At 44.8% G+C, this 16,365-nt stretch overlaps 1 protein-coding gene across 1 annotated transcript; it reads left to right on the top strand.

Annotated features, from left to right (window-relative positions):
- The first annotated feature begins 723 nt into the window (after positions 1–723).
- On the top strand, positions 724–9,863 carry LOC149328076 (uncharacterized). The gene is made up of 9 exons (XM_089561408.1): positions 724–790; positions 2,016–2,062; positions 2,394–2,441; positions 2,576–2,611; positions 2,776–2,878; positions 3,418–3,572; positions 4,266–4,319; positions 7,773–7,808; positions 9,807–9,863. The coding sequence occupies exons 1-9, from the start codon at positions 724–726 to the stop codon at positions 9,861–9,863; spliced, it is 603 nt and encodes a 200-aa protein (XP_089417534.1).
- The last annotated feature ends 6,502 nt before the right edge of the window (positions 9,864–16,365 follow it).

The following is a 16,365-nucleotide window of genomic DNA, read 5'->3' as shown; positions in this document are numbered from 1 at the left end:
ACTGCACTTCTTGGCACCACACCTGGCTAAACAGTAATTTGAGTAAAGAGCTATCAGTTGCCGCAAAGAAAATATGACCGATAAAATTCAGTAGACTGACCCTGTAAACGTGATAGAATGAACGCAAGATACACTGCTAAGAAATAGCTGCTTGCTTTATTTTAAGATACCACGGGAACTCAATGCAAGATACTGCACCAGGCTTAGTGTTTATCGTCCTTTTTAGTATCAACAGTTCTTTTCTTGAGATGCCTTTCCATGTAAGGCACCTGTAGAACCATATACGCGCTGTAAGCAGTGACTTGCGTTGCTGAGTCGCCAATGGGAGTGGCAAGCGAACTTCGAAGAGCGATTCAGCCAAATATGGACACGTGCGTGATGATTTTTCCTCACTGACGTACGGGGGTGAGCCGGCAGCAGTTAATTGTCCGGATATTTTTACTCGATATCCTGCCACGTGGCGTGGCTTTATCCAGGTGAGTTGTTAGGACAGAGAGATATAAATCAACGCCGACAAAGCAATATTCTTTCTAATTTTCAGCCGGTTACATTGCGCCTGGTACTTTCGCAGTGAACTCAAGTAGTACGGACCACGTGTATTCTATTTCTGTAGGACGTTGCACGCGGCTACGCGTGCGAGTACTGGAAGCGAGCGTCGTATAAAAGCGTTGTCGCTAGAAATTAAGAAACCCTGCATGCAGTCATCTTTGCCGACAAGGAAACATGAGAAGCAATTCGTCCGTCGTGTTAGTGTTCGCCGGTTTCCTGCGCGCGGCAACTGCTTTCAGTGGTAAGTTATCCAATACCTCTATGTTGTTGCTGCACTATCGAAGAAGATGTAGAACATGAATAGTGCAAGAAAAGTGCGAACTTTTGTTGGTGTAACAATATAATTTTTTTGCTCCTTGTTTTGGACATTGCGATATAAATTGGAGTCACGCTTGCCTATTGGCCAGTCATCGATAAACCAAGTACGTGCATAAGAATAACCGCGATGCTACTGGGACAACTTAGGTCTACTTCAATTCCCTAATAAACAAACGCTTCTTGTGCTTCTTAAAGGAGCAGCGACTAAATTTTTGCTTGGGTGCTTTCTTCTTTCAAATGACGCGTTAGAGGGTAGTGTACGTGATCAGCCCTTGGTAGCCACCTACGACCGCTAAATTATTTATAACTTCTTGATACTGTTTCGGTTTCGTTTCATCAGCTGAACGATAGTGTGATGGTGTTTAGGTCACGTGAGATATAAAAAATAAACAGGAATATAACTGCTGCTAGGTCGTTTATTGTCATTTCAGCTCTTGATGCAGGTTAATTTAAGTGTTTTAGCTTCTTATGGCTCACGGGACCTCACAGTCATCATTCAGTGAAACCGAAACCAAAAAAAGCATCGAGAAGAAATTCGATTAGAAATTCATTAATGGTTGTAGCCGAATAGCGTGTGGTAAATTATGTATTTTAGTGGCTAAAGCATCGTTTGAAAGAATAAAATATGCAATTAAAATGATGTGTTTGGTTCCTTGAGAGAAGTGCTTGTAGATGTTTGGTTTTGGTTTATTGGGGTTTAACGTCCCAAAGCAACTCAGGCTATGTAGATGTTTACTTTCGTCTCATCAGCACCCGTCTATAGCCCTTTACCAGCAATAACTGCGCTTGGCATTCCACGCATAGTGACAGCTCCCATGAAAATGAATTTTGTTTTGTCGTCCTCTGTCTGTGGTATTCCTAATAGTGCTAACTTCAATTCAAAGAATGAGTGACCAAATAGCCCAGCACCAAGTTCTACTAAAACTCCTATGACCGAGAGCAGAGCGATAGCTTCCGGTTGGTTATGTTGCGCGTGCCCGTCTACCAAATGGCTCAGCTCTAAATTTTTCTGAACCGAAAGCTGGCTATTCCTTGTACTTACGTTGTGGTCGATGTGTGAGCTGATAGCGCCTGAAATGAATTATGCAAGCGTTTCCTAGACACTCATACAACATTACAATATATTCATACGGCTCCTTTTCTTTCAGCACCTTGCCTTACCGTTACTACGCCTGATTTTCTTACGATCAATGCGGTATGACCATTTACGTACTTATTAACGCAAACGCCTGAAACTCTTCATTACTGCTCAAGAAATATAGCAATATTCGCTTTTAAGTTAGGGATCTTGCATTGCATCTTCCATTGGCTATTATTAATGAACACGGAATGATGACCTACAGTATACTGAACATTTTAAATGCCGCTATGAAGTAATGTTTCAAAGCAATGTTTCAAAGACTATTTGGTCAATGTAGTAATAGCTACCGTCTTCTTCTGCATGTTCCATTTTCTGAACATTAGCGTTACCCATATACACAATGCAAATGTACTCTCCAAACTATCGAAATGCATTTTTCTGCCAGACCCACTGTTACGAGGAGCAGCCCATCGATATTTGCACCCCTTTCAACGTAAGTGAATCTGTTTACTTATCGCTAATGCTGACAATTTCTGTCCGTAATTTATCCCGCAAGATGCCGGAGTGAACATGTAGGTATTGAAAACGTGTTTAATTTTTTGCCGCATAATCCTCTTGTCGTTTCAGGAGAATGACACAGAGAAAGTGCGCGAGCTGATAAACGTGAGTTCTTTGAAAAAAGGCATGGAATTCTCTATGCGAAAAATCCAACGAAAATTGAACCTTTGCACGCAGATAATTTATTCTCAGGCTGCGAACATTCATTTCGATAACGCACGAGCTGAGTAAATAAAAAATTTGTCCTCAATAATTCCTTTTTATTTCAGTGCACCAACTTCGACGCGGAGTACAAGGTACTGGCCCTGACATATCTGTTAAACGACGCCGTGGCATCTACACTTCCTGAAGAGGAGAGAAACCAGAGCTTGTGTATGTCCATTAGGAAGGGAATTTTACGAATTAATCTTTATTTCTTGAGTGTAATTCATTTGGCGAAAGACTATAATTAGCCGTTCAGCTAAGGGCTATACCAAGATGGCGGAGTCAAGTTTAGCTAAACTCTCTCAAGTATTCCATGTGAGAATTTCGCAATAAAGTTATTTTATACCAATGGACCGCCGACCTTAGATAATTTCTTTATACCTTCAATTTTCAATACAGAAAAGAACGCGAGGCTACGAATCGCTCGTAACAGGCAACTGAGGCATTTGGAACACCGACATAGTTGTTCTAATCTGGGAGCTGTTTTGTCGACAAAATACTTGCTAAGCACTCTGAATGCCACCATACGAACAACTTGCAAATCACGCTACTCCAACTGCTATCAGGCAAAAAAGAATGAGTGGAATTAAGGCTAGAGAAGGTAAGACAGCCAAAATAAAACAAAAAACAGGAAAGTAAAAGATGTGTTGGAAACGGCGAAAAAACATGCGTTACGGCAGTTTTCCTCGAAATGTTATTTCTTGCAGCTAGGGCTGAATTCATCGCAAGGTGGTGCATCACGGGAAATCCTCTGCCGACATTCCTCTTCAACCTGACCTGCGAGGACTATCTGGGCATGGTGCAGGTTACGTGCGGGAAACCCGTTACCTTTAACGTTCCCGACGTCAACGACCTGGGCCAAGTAAGTGTACAAAAGGAAGTCCTGTTTTTAGCACGGCAGCACAAAAAACCTCCTCGGGATAAAAATGTGCAGTCGGTAATAAAATTCGCCCATTAAACGGAGTGAACTGCCGTCCCCAGTTTTCCTGTTGACTTGAGGGAAGTGGCGTCACCAGACCGGAAATGACGTCACTAGCGGTAAAAGGCATCAACAGTCTCTAGCTATCGCGTTGCAAACACTATGGTAATTAGGTATTCTGTGAACTTTTTCTGCGGGTCTCACTGTGAAAATAACATAATATCATTCTTTGTACCCGGCATATATAAACTAGCAAATGACGACTGTGGTTGTTATAACATCCACAACTTTGTCCACTTGGCTTTCGCAGTGTATTTATTGACTTGCATATAACTCCGTAAGCAGGTTCATTGGAATAGACCATCGAGGCACCCTAGGCCTGCGTAAAGTTCTAGGCCTGAGCTAGTAAAGCTAGGGACTGCGTCGTTAAGTGTTCGTGTCTCCGAAGTGATATGAACAGAATACGAGGCGGCTGAAGGGAACCATTAAAACTATCGTGTCCCCCGTATTTTCGCAGACAACCGACGATGAATGTTGCACTTCCGTTTGTAACTTCCGTTACAACATTTTTTGGGGGGGTCACCTGCGTTGACCTGAGTATGACCTGAATGCATATCCGTTTTTCTTGTTTTCAAGTGCGTCCAAAACCATGAAATCGAGCAGCTGTGTACAGAAGGACAACCTTTCACAGTAAGTACAGTCAGTTATTGCCATCTGAACACTTAATTCGGCAAAACTGCCAGAGCCATAATATTCAATAGGCTTGTTTTATTTCCTGTAACATGTTTTCATATTTATAAATGTCGGAGTTGGCTGCTAAAAAGCAGTTTTATTATATATCGAAAAGGCACCTACTTATAACATAAGCGTCGCTACAACGAAATGCATAATTATGAGCACTGCAAAAGCAGTAGTAACTGTCACTTGAAGATTGTCCCTCTTTTGAACCATGCACGTACAGTATCGAACTCTAGAATTGAGTTGTTTATTATCGCTTCGATAAATGTTTAGCATTGCTCTTCTTAAAAGTTTTTGATTCTGAAAAAAATATCTATTTACCTTTACCGCGCTGCATAAACGCCGCCATCAGTCGTGCTTAAATAATTAGAGCAAGATTCATGTAAGTATAATTAAATACATTTGTTGTGAAATGAACAGAGTCGATTGCGACGGTGCGGTATAAACTACCGTCGCCTAAAAGTTGTCGAATTTTGTGAATAAAAGGCCTTGTGTGTCGTTAGTTCGTGAGACTTAAACAACACCCACCAAAATCGCAAAGGATTCTCTTTGAACTGTTTCGGCGCAAAGATCAGCTAAAAAATTCAGAGAAAAAGTGACAGGATGGTTATTACCTTGTAACGCCAGATTCAGTGGCAGCTGGCAATGTATTTATATTTCACTATATATTGAGGTAGTTATAATGAAAGGGACTTCATATCTTCATAGTTCTAGAGAGCTCTTTTTAGTTTTCCACACATGCTTGTTTTTTGGCTACCTAGGAGCTGCCGCAAACCGACCGTGCTACAATCCTCTGCTCTCACTATACCCTTTTTCTTGCACGGCAAGCGCCCTCCGTTCGGCTCTGGTGGTAACCACTTGCCAGTTACGCATTCTTCCGCTCACGTCAGAACCCCCTCCGCCCACGGTAACTGTCCTCCGATTGGTCTCCATGGCAAAGCACTCAACGAAACACCAGGGACTACTACTACACCGACGCGTGCCGCTGTAAAAAGCAGACTTCTGTACCAGAACAGGTTAAGAAGTTGTCTCCAGATATCATCATCTTTAGCTTCATCATCAGCCCGACTACGCCCACTGCAGGTTAAATACTCTCCCATGCCTCTCTAATTAACCCTGTCCTTTACCAGCTGCGGCCACCGTATCCCCGCAAACTTCTTAATCTCATCCGCCCACCTAACTTGCTGCCGCTCTTTGCTACGCTTGCCTTCTCTTGGAATCCACTCTGTAACCCTTAAGGACCAGCGGTTACCTTGCCTTCGCATCACATGCCCTGCCCAAGCCGATTTCTTCTCCCCGATTTCGACTAGGAGGTCACTAATCCGAGTTTGTTCCCTCCCCCACTCTGTCCGCTTGCGGTCTTTTAACATTAAACCAATAATTTTTCTTTCCATAGCTCGCTGCGTTGTCCTTATGTTAAACTCTTTTCTTTATCGTCCACAAGAGAGATATATCTAAGGACAAAGTATGGATATCCGTGACCTGTGGCAACTAGGTTGCTAAGCATTTCTGCAGGTGATTTTGAAGTGAATATTGCAAAAAAAACAAAGAATCTAGGTGATCCTCGCTGAATCCTTTGAATGCGTTAGAAGCCAAACTTTCATTATATCGGAGCCGGTACACTTAGGTTTGTTATATCCGAGATCAGCGCACTAAGTACGTTACATCCGAGGTCCACACACAAGAGTTCGTTATACCCGAGGTAAGAATGAAAGTTTATTATATCCGAGGTTGACATATGAAATTTTGTTGGGCCAGCCACCATAATGACACGTATCATTGTAATGTCCGTTTGTTCGCGAAAGGCCGCACGAAAGGGTTGTTATCATTTTTGTTCGTGACGCGAGAAGCAACCGGACTAATCTCGATTGATCGCAGCCATGAAGAGCTGCATCTACGTGTTTCCAGATTACTGTAGATGATCTTGTCCTGTTATCTCGTAGTTTCCTTGCCGGCTTTAAATTGAGCGATGCCGTGAGCGGCGGGCATTCGTAGTTCGACGACTGACGAGCACGTTTGTTGCTTACGCCGCCGCCGAGTGATTCAGTTATTTTGCGGGCGCAAGTCAGCGCAAATAAAGAGCTTCGTTTACAAGACTGGTTGGTGTCGTCGTGACCGCTGGACTGCCGTCACTACAACGTGACAATATACAGGGTGTCCCAGCTAAAAGTAACCAAGCTTTTAAAAAAGACGAAGTGTCCTAGCCCCGTGAGACCAACTGAGAGTTGTTGCCAGTCGCGTGTCCTAGTCTGCGGTATTTTTTTTATTGTGCAAACATAATTAATTAGCAGAGACTGATTAGCTAACTTTTTAATTATTGCCTTTAGGAAGAAAGTGTCAATGCAGGAATTGTAGATCCCATAGAAAAATAACCGGTGGCGGTGTTTCCAACCAAGTACCACTGATACAGCTTCTTTTATTTGCCTTAAAAGAAAGCCCGCGAAATACAAAAAGAACCACGTGATAGGGAAGCAGTTTCAGCGCTCCCAAACTACCGGTCGAGCAACGACATCTGCTTATGCTTGCAACGCTGCCCCGAACAGGGTTCGGCGTTTTGAGGTGGTGGCGAGATATGCGTCATGAAAAGTAAGCGGGCGCTGCTTTTCAAGGAAGTGAAGCGCGGCTCGCATGGAGCGCTTTTTCACGCGAAACCTCGCCTCGAGCGGTAGGCATGTGGCCGTGCCGCCGAACTTGCACCGTCATGCGCTGAAGGAGCGGTCGCCCTAGCGCCCATGCGAGAGTTGCTGGCGTATATCTCGCAACCATCGCAAAACGCCGAACCCCGTTCGGGACAGCGTTGCTAAGATAAGCGAATGTCGTTGTTTGATCAGTCGTCTGGGAGCGCTGAAACTGCTTCCCTATCACGTGGTTCTTTTTGTATTTCGTGGGCTTTTTTTAAGGCAAATAAAAGAAGCTGTATCAGGGGTACTTGGTTGGAAACACCGCCACCGGTTATTTTTCTGTGGAATCTACAATTCCTGCATTGACACTTTCTTCCTAAAGGCAATAATTAAAAAGTTAGCTAATCAGTCTCTGCTAATTAATTATGTTTGCACAATAAAAAAAATACCGCAGACTAGGACACGCGACTGGCAACAACCCTCAGTTGGTCTCACGGGGCTAGGACACTTCGTCTTTCTTAAAAGCTTGGTTACTTTTAGCTGGGACACCCTGTATACGGACAGACGGGGCTCACCATTCAATTTGCACTGACATTTCTAATACTGACTAGTTAATAGCGTTAACCTGCTTTAGTCAGCAAGTTAAATAAAACGTTTTGCTCAAAATGAGGAGTCAGTGTCAGATTCGTTGACGCTCGCAATAAAAAATGAACTGCACATAAATACCCACTGATTATATCCTAATCGTGACCGCTAAACATAAATGGCACGCATTATTTTGCAGTGGAAAACCTTCTCTGACTTGGTTGATCAACTAAGGGTAAGTAGTAGTCTTGCTATTCATGCTATGCTACAAAGCAAACACATTTGTTAATTGCTATCATACCCAGGAATTTAGGAGAAAATCATTTTTCAACGAGAAAAAGTTTATGAGCGCAATTTTTTCATATACTGTAAGATTTTACTATACAGTCAGGATATATTCAACTCTCCCGTCGGCACGCTAGCATTTTTTTTTGCTATTAACGTTTTTGATATCGACAGAAACCTTCCCCATTGTTGTTCTATGGCGATCTTAACTGCTCAATGCAAGCGGTGGAAAAACTATGAAAGATCTTGCTACACACCGGAAGAACGGACTATTACCTTCAATATTTAGAAAACAGTACCTTACAATAATCCAATACTCAAGAATTTTATCCAAGAATGTTGGACACGGATAAAGGGAGACCTTCAAGTTTCGACTGCTTCTTTTTATGAAAAACGTCCTGATACGGTGGTTCGTGAAGATAATTCAGTTTATTCCACTCGCATGAAAATCATTTATTACTGCTAATTAGCCTTTTGTACGGGCGACATGAAGGTGACACTTTTTATGATAGCTATAACTAATAAACTAGTAAGATATTTGACGCAATCTTAAGCAAACCCTAGATAACTTCTAGAAGAAAAAATTTAACTATCCTTTTCGGGGTGATATAGAATGAAGTTGCAAATGCTAGATAACTTCTAGAAGGAAAAGAGAGAGATAGAAACTCTTTAATGAAATACAGAGAATTTAGCCGGTGTTTAAAAATCGCTGGCATGCTACTCTGCGTAGGGAGGGGAATTTGCGAGATAAAGACAGAAGGAGAGCAGTGTGGAAGAGGTAAAAAAAAAACGAGGATAAAATGCGGCCATGAAATGGGTACTGAGGATGCAACGGTGAGTATTGATGTAACCTATGGAATGATGGAGTGCATAGTCCGAAAAATGCGCTCACGAAATTCACTGCATGAAGAATGCATGAAGGCAACGTGCAAGTGAATTTAAAGCTTATCGAGATGTCCAATGTCTTCTAAATAGGTAAATAGGAAGTTCATTGCAAGTCTCTGTTGCCTAAGGCAGGCTAAGGGACCTAAAACTTTGTTCATTTTTAGGGGCACTGGGCCGAGCTTCTGCATGCAATGTAGAAGGAAAATATTTAACTTTACTTTTCGGGGTGGTATAGAATAAAGTTGCAGTCTACAAAAAAGTCGCAAACGCTGTTGTCGTTGCAGCGATTGTGTAGCACTGCTTTTCTTCTAACGTTCCACTGTTTGTAGACTTCACTGCGTGTCAGAGAATGGAAGAGAGAAATACTCTTTTTTTTCGCTGAGACAGTTGTCTGCTTCAGTATCCGCGGAGAAATGTTGCCAGCTGAAAGGATCTTACGCTACTTTTCAATAAAACACACGGTTAACGGACGTTATGTGCGACATCCCAAGCGCCGCAGGCCGACTGCCAACCAGCGGCTGTTCAGTGTCTTCTGTTCGGCAGCCGACTAAAGCGGCAAAACAAGCTCGGCAGCTGACTGGGCCGTGAACACATGCCAGGCTGCTCGGCTCAAGACTGGCATCAAAGGTTGGGCCAGCCTCCAGCTCTGGCGTAAAGCCAGCAGTCCCTCAAAAGGCTTAGCATATGCAGATGGCCCGGTGTAGAGCCTACATGCACCGCCGTGCTACATTAACCACGGCAGCTATAAACACTGCGTTTTGGTATTATTCAAGACTGTTGGTGTTGCATTAAGTTCTTTGAGTGGTTTGATATCGGATTAAAAAAGTCTTTCTGCCAGCGTTATTATATCCTGCATGCCTGGCATCCTACAATGTGAGCAACACCTAGAAATGTAATGTGCTTATTCCTTCTTGGCTAGCTCCACATACTGTTCATTAAATTACATACAGGCGTTTTTCTGCTCACACTGAACTTGCACGAAAATGTAGCAGAAACGTTGGTTCACGTGCAAGTTATCCGAAACCAGTTATCCGAAGTCGCTGATAATCCTTTTTTTTTTCAGTGCATTTACCTCAGCATCATGCCGCTTCTGCCGTTCCTGGAATACTACCGCGCCTAATGGCTTTCAAGAGCTTGGAGTGGAAAAAATACGAAACTAGCTAGTAAAGTACGAAAGTGCAAAGGAATATAAAAAGTAGTAAATCATAGAAAACTTAACTTGTCGGCTGGTTTTTATTTTTAATTGTGTTTCTAATTAATCTGGTAATGCACTGCAGATGAACATAAATTCTGTGGCACCCAACTGAAACATACACTCGCGACTGAGCATTCATTCATTCATTCATTCATTCATTCATTCATTCATTCATTCATTCATTCATTCATTCATTCATTCATCAATGCTTTTGGACCATGGAGCAACGAAAGAATTGAGGAGAGGCTTTTACGTGACATTTTTTACGTCACTCCGAGCAGTCATTCCGAAAGCGCGTGACTTCCGGCAGAGTTTCTGGCGTGCAGTTCACCTCAGTTTTCCTTCCTCCCTGTTTTGGACAAAGGTGACCTGAGCCCTAAGATGGAAGTGAGGTAAGGTTTAGATGAAGGCTAGGACGTCGCACAAGCAGGGCACTGATCTTGCGTTTGGCGTTGACACTGGATGCCATCCAGTCTTCGTATGTCCGAATGTGGAGGACAGAGCAGCAGCGGATGCGAAGGCTCACTGTGCCGGGCAAGTCCAGATGAGGTGCCGTAAATGGACGTTGCAATCAGGAGGACACTTCAGGAAGTTATATTACCGTTACAAATAGTTCTGCTTACCCAAGAGAGATGGCACTCAGAGATTTTTCTCGTAATTGATAATTGTGCCGCTATGTTCGAGCGATGACATGGCTTTTTTTTTCACTACGCTTGAAACTTGTTTCCGCGCCTAACGGGAGCTTGCAGTGCTGTCGCTTAAAACTGGGACGCCAAGTAAGGGCTGACGCTGTAAGCACGTTCTTGAGAGGCCCCAAAGGGAAGATGACACCGGAAACTAGCGTGTACCATTCAGGAACCAGCGCCTCGAACCGTTACTTCTGTTGCTTTCGCGAAGGCTTGGACAGCGGAAGTGCGCTGAGCACCTCGCATAGATTTCTTCCGCCTCAACGATGATTGACTGTAGGGAGCCACTTTTCAATGCCTTGTGATGCTGAAGGAATCATGCGGGGTCTTCCGCAAGGTGATTTGGGCTGGTGCCACGAACACAAACACAAAGGTTGGGTGTCAAAAGCTGGGCTATTATGGCGGCCTATGACATGCGATCTGTTTTGTCATCAGAAGAGCAGTTTCTCTAATTTATTTCAAATGTAGCCGTGAATCTAAAGTGCAACTTGAATTCCTGAGGCTACACTATGTCCAGCAGTACCTGTGAGAAAAAAGAGCCTTGCAATCTAGCCCGAATAGTAGTTTATGGGTGAGCTTCACTGAGATGCTCCGACGCGTGCTGGCCTCAGCACGCGGAAGAACACAGAGTAGAATAATAACGCATGGAGATTCCAGACATGGGAATTTTGACTTATTTAAATCTCCATAAGAAATCAGACTTCTAAAGCTTGCTCCTCGGAACATTTATAGTGGAAGAAAATTACGCGTTTTAAGTTTCGTTGAATGATGCGTTATTTTCACGCTCGTAAATGGTCAAAACATGCATGGAGTGATATTTCATCACGTGATGGTAAGCGACGAAAGCAGGCAAGTTTTTAAAACAATCTCAGGCGGCGGAAGAGCTCGTGACGTGAAATATATGTCTGGACAAACTTTCGTAGTTATAACAAATTAGAGATGTATCAAAGTATGAAAAGCTAAATTAGGCTAAGCAGCATACATGAACAGAAACGAGCAAGTAGATAATCATCCGATTTTAGAAATCCGCAATCCAGTGGCCACACATCTGCAAAGTAACCTAGTCTAACAGCCTCTGCAAACAAGACCAGAAAAAATTCAGGGTGCACTTTGACTGTCTAAAGTGGGTAGAGGCGGAAGCGTTTTCCGCACCACCTTCGCTGTTTCTGTGGCACTGGTGGCGTCACATATAATTGAATACTAATTACTAAGTGATGACAAATCACTAATCAATGATTAATTACTGATTAATGCCTGAATACTAATTAACTGCTAATTAATGACGCCTAAGCTTCGCCTTTAGGAGTGGAACGCGACAGCGCGTTGTAGCGCTGCCAGGGAGTCCACGGAACGCCACCACCCGTTCGGCGCGATGCCTTGCCCTTTGAACGCAACGCTTTTTGAGGAAAGGAAATGGCGCAGTAATTCTCCGTCATCTCGGTGGACACCTGAACCGCACCGTAGAGGAAGGGAGCAAGTGGGAGTGAAAGAAGATAGATAAAGAGGAGCCGTAATGAAGAAAATGAAAATTGTATTTGAGGAAAGGAAATTACGCAGTAACTGTCTCAAAATTCAGGGGGGCACTTTTTTGACCTAAAGTGTGGTCACTGATGTGTGGCTAAGATGTTAAGCTTCGCCCCTAAGAGTGGAACGCGACAGCGTGTTGCAACGCTGCCAAGGAGTCCATAGAACGCCATCGCCCATTCGGTTCTACGCCTCGCTCGTCGGTAAATTGGTTTTTGAGGAAAGGAAATGTATCTGACTCTCATTTGTCGGTGGACACCTAAACCTCGCCGGAAGGGAATGGAGGAGGATTAGAGTGAGTGAAGACACCGTATTCACTAGACGCGCCTTTGTTCATTCCAAACCATCGAGCTGGCATGGTGGAGTGGATAGCATGCTCGTCTCTCACGCCGAAGACCGGTGTTCGATTCCTGACCTCGACCAATTTCTTAATCGGTTTTATTTATTTATATGGCCTGACTAGTAAAGCTAATTAGGCTAATTGGGTAATTAAGCAATTAACTAAGCTCAGTCCCACTTACTTGGAGCAGCACTATACGATACTAGCCAAAGTACAATTGGCCCCGTTTGAAATTCGCGCACTGTGACGTCACGACGGTTTCCACCAATTGAAAAGCGTGACATTTTCTGTCGACAACTGCTGCTTACAACGATGAGACATTAAAGGCTTCCGCCTTAATAAACGATAAACAAGGTGGGTACTGAAAAAGATCCAGCAATATAACTAGGCACCTATGTCCTTCACAACCGCACATTCAGATAATTCTATGTCAATTATTCGGCCTAGTAATGTTCATGCAGTCACCGTAATCAACCACGGGGCACTGAAACGCTGTGGCAAAGTCAGCGTTGCCCCTGACAAGTTCGTTCACTACGGCTCTAGCCTGCGAAGCGATGCTGCAACGGTAGTAGGCGAAGCGGGCGTAGAAGAACTGGGCTTCGGACATCCGGTAGAGACTCCAGGCGTCCTGCACTGTGCACCAGCCAGCTCTTGCATCCGATGGTGTGACGGCCTCACCACGGGCTGTGCCAGCAGCCCCAACAATGGCGGCGATTTGTAGCCCCATCTTCAGCTCTACCACACGGTGCATGTTGTCGAGGTACTCGGCGTGTGAGGCGCTCAGCACGCATTCCCTGCATGAAAGTATTGTTAAAAATAACCTGAAAATAGGAATTACGAGACTGATTCAATGCGAAAGCATTAGACGGCTCACTTTCAATGCCATGTCTGCAAGAAACGGCACCATGTGACGTCACGATGATGAAGATGACATCACACCTATGTAATAGTAATTAGGTGACGCCAAGCCTAATTGGTATGACCAGTGACGACATCCTACGAGTGTGTCGTCATGACAGGTCACGTGAAAACAACGTAATGTGACGTCACACTAGATAACGTGACAATGGCGTAATGTAGCGACATACCGAGTCACGTGACAACCATGTAATGTTACGTTATACCAGGTTCCGACTCACCCCACTCGCCACCCCCTAATTCATGAAGGTCTAGATGAAATCCCAGCGATGATTCGCCGCGGTGTCTTAGTGGTTCAGGCGCTCTCCTACCGAGCCGGAGTACCCGGGTTCGAACCCGACCGCGGCGGCCGCGTTTCGATGGAGGCGGAACGCAAAAGGCGCCCGTGTGCTGTGCTGTGTGTGTACGTCAATGATCCCCAGGTGGTCTAAATTATTCCGGACACCTCCACTACGGCACCTCTCCCTCTCTTTTTTCCTCCACTCCCACCTTCCTCCCTTTCCTTACGGCGCGGTTAAGGTGTCCATCGAGATATATGAGACAGACACTGCGCATTTGTAACTTGAAAGAGCGCAGAAAGCAGTACTTCAAAATCTACACAGCATGTTCACTACATACGAATCAGTAAGAATGCATGCATTTGTGCTACGTAGAAGTGACGATGAACGGACAGTGCCGCGGGACGAAGCGTTCGCGATAGGCCAACTGCGAACAAACAACGGAACAGACAACGAACGATTTTGCTCGGGGTCGGTACCCATCGGAACAGCGCTTAAGCGCTAAAAATTTCATGGGGACAACTGTAGCTTATTATGACGATAAAAGTGGTTGCTGTTATGTAAAAAGTATTGAAATTATCGTCCCACCAAAGTTGAACGAAAGCTCTAGTGCGGTAAAAAAAATTATAAAAACTGAAATTATCTTTTTGTTCACTAGTGTACGTTCAGCGCTACTAACACGTAGATATTATGTGGTAATAAGACAGGGAGCGTCATGTTTTCTTGCTGCGCTCTGGTAGAGGCTCTTTGACGAAACGAGAATTGCTTTATTATTGCGGTGTGTATCACAGCCGTTGTGAGCGAACTGTGAGCTCTATAATCAGTGCGTCCTTGTATGTAATTACCCCTTCCTAAGCGCATGCCTCGTGTGTAGCTGTGTGCCACGCAATACAACGGACAGTTTTCTTTTGTACGCAGTGTCTGGTCCTTCGACCAAGATGCAAAGCATTGCTGGTGGCTTAGCATTCCTAAGTAGAAAATTAGATTTTTTCAGGTGGACACCAACGCCCGTATACCTGAAAGCGTCATTGAAAGCGCCTTTCCTTTCCTTTCGTGACGCGTACAGATGGAAGCTGATGGGATAAAAACAGCGCTGAGACGACGGACAAAGAAGAAGACAACAGGACCGGCGCTGTATTCTTGTTTCTTTGCCCCTCGTCTCGAGAGTTTTTTTATGCGAAGCATATTACTAGAGCTACACTACAGCCCGTCGAGCGCGGCGGTGGAGCTACCATTGACCTTTAGCGTGACCACGTGACACCACGTGACAACATGGCGTGACAGCAGAGGAGAGATGGGCTGCCGGCTCGCGCGGTCGGCCGCGGCGGTGGAGGCTCCACATCAGAGGCGCGGCGGCTGACCACGTGACAACATGACGTCACAGCAGAGGAGAGATGGGCTGCCGGCTCGCGCGGTCGGCCGCGGCGGTGGAGGCTCCACATCACAGGCGCTGCAGCTGACCACGTGACGCTACAGCAGCGGTATAGACCAGAATCCAGAGCCGCTCCTGGGCGCGGCCATTTTGCACCGACTGGTGCGCCGCGGTGCGGGCGTTTCTTTGGGGACTGCGGGGCTGCGGCAGCTCCGCGGCCGCGCCTGCATATAGCCGCGCTTCGGGCGCTAAAAAAACATTGCCGAGTATACTTCTGCAGCGTGGCTGTGTTGCAGGAAGTATTCACGTTATAAAAGGGAGCACATTGATGCGTTTTAATGACATTTAGTTTGACATTCACGTGAACTGTGCTCACGCTTAGAACGCGCTCGTGCTTACATCGCTACCGTCTTGTTGCTCCACTCGAAAAAAAACTTTTTGTTCAATATCAAGTATTAGGTGTGCGGCTAGCATGCAGTTCCAATTCCCATGCACTCTTAATCCTTCGGTCATAAAGTACCACCCACAAATAGGGCTTTCTTGTCGCATGCGTGGTGCGCCAGTTTATCAACAAATTACCGCTGTGAGCTTAACTGAGTCGCAGCGCCAACAGAAAACAAAATTTGTCATGGTTTATGCAACCTGGTGCATAAAAACGTACTTTTGCTCAAATTATCAAAGCTTGAATAGATATTTGCAGCGAATCCAGCTTTCACGAATTCTGAGGTCCGAAGTCGCGTTCATTTTACTCCGTAGCTCTCGCCGCGTGTGACAGCGTTGCGTAGGCGTTTGGCTAAGTGTGAATGATTGTATTAAAATCCCGCATATTTTCCTATGATTAAGGTGGATAGCAAAAGCAGAAAGACACTACGGTAAACCCTTTACCCCCCCCCCCCCTCCCCCTCTTGATCCCTGTGACATGCGTGCGGAAAGAGCAACTGAAATCGGTAGCGGTCGTGCTTACAATCCTGTGCATGAAATATGTTTAATGGGAACTAGAGCAAGCTCAGCGCAAGGAGGTAATCGAAAACACGCGCTTCGTCGGGACAACCTTCAGTCTGCAGCTCGCCTATCCAGTTACTACACCACTGAATAAAATCAATAAATACACATTCCTGTGCCTAAAATTATCATAGATGATAGAGCACGTAAAAGACGGCAACAAACGACACGCCAGCGCATAAATCTGCTTAGAAGTGCCGGTTTCCAGTCCGTACGCTACCTGGCCGACTACTACGCGGGAAAAATCCCTGCTGTTTGCAATACTATTCAAGAATTTCCCTGAGCAGCGCCGCCGCACCAGCGGCTC

This window comes from Amblyomma mixtum, chromosome 9, assembly GCF_055824585.1.
Source record: "Amblyomma mixtum isolate Tamu chromosome 9, ASM5582458v1, whole genome shotgun sequence".
NCBI lineage: Eukaryota > Metazoa > Arthropoda > Arachnida > Ixodida > Ixodidae > Amblyomma > Amblyomma mixtum.
The sequence above is the reverse complement of the archived record's forward strand: the minus strand, read 5'-3'. Positions and strand labels throughout refer to the sequence as shown.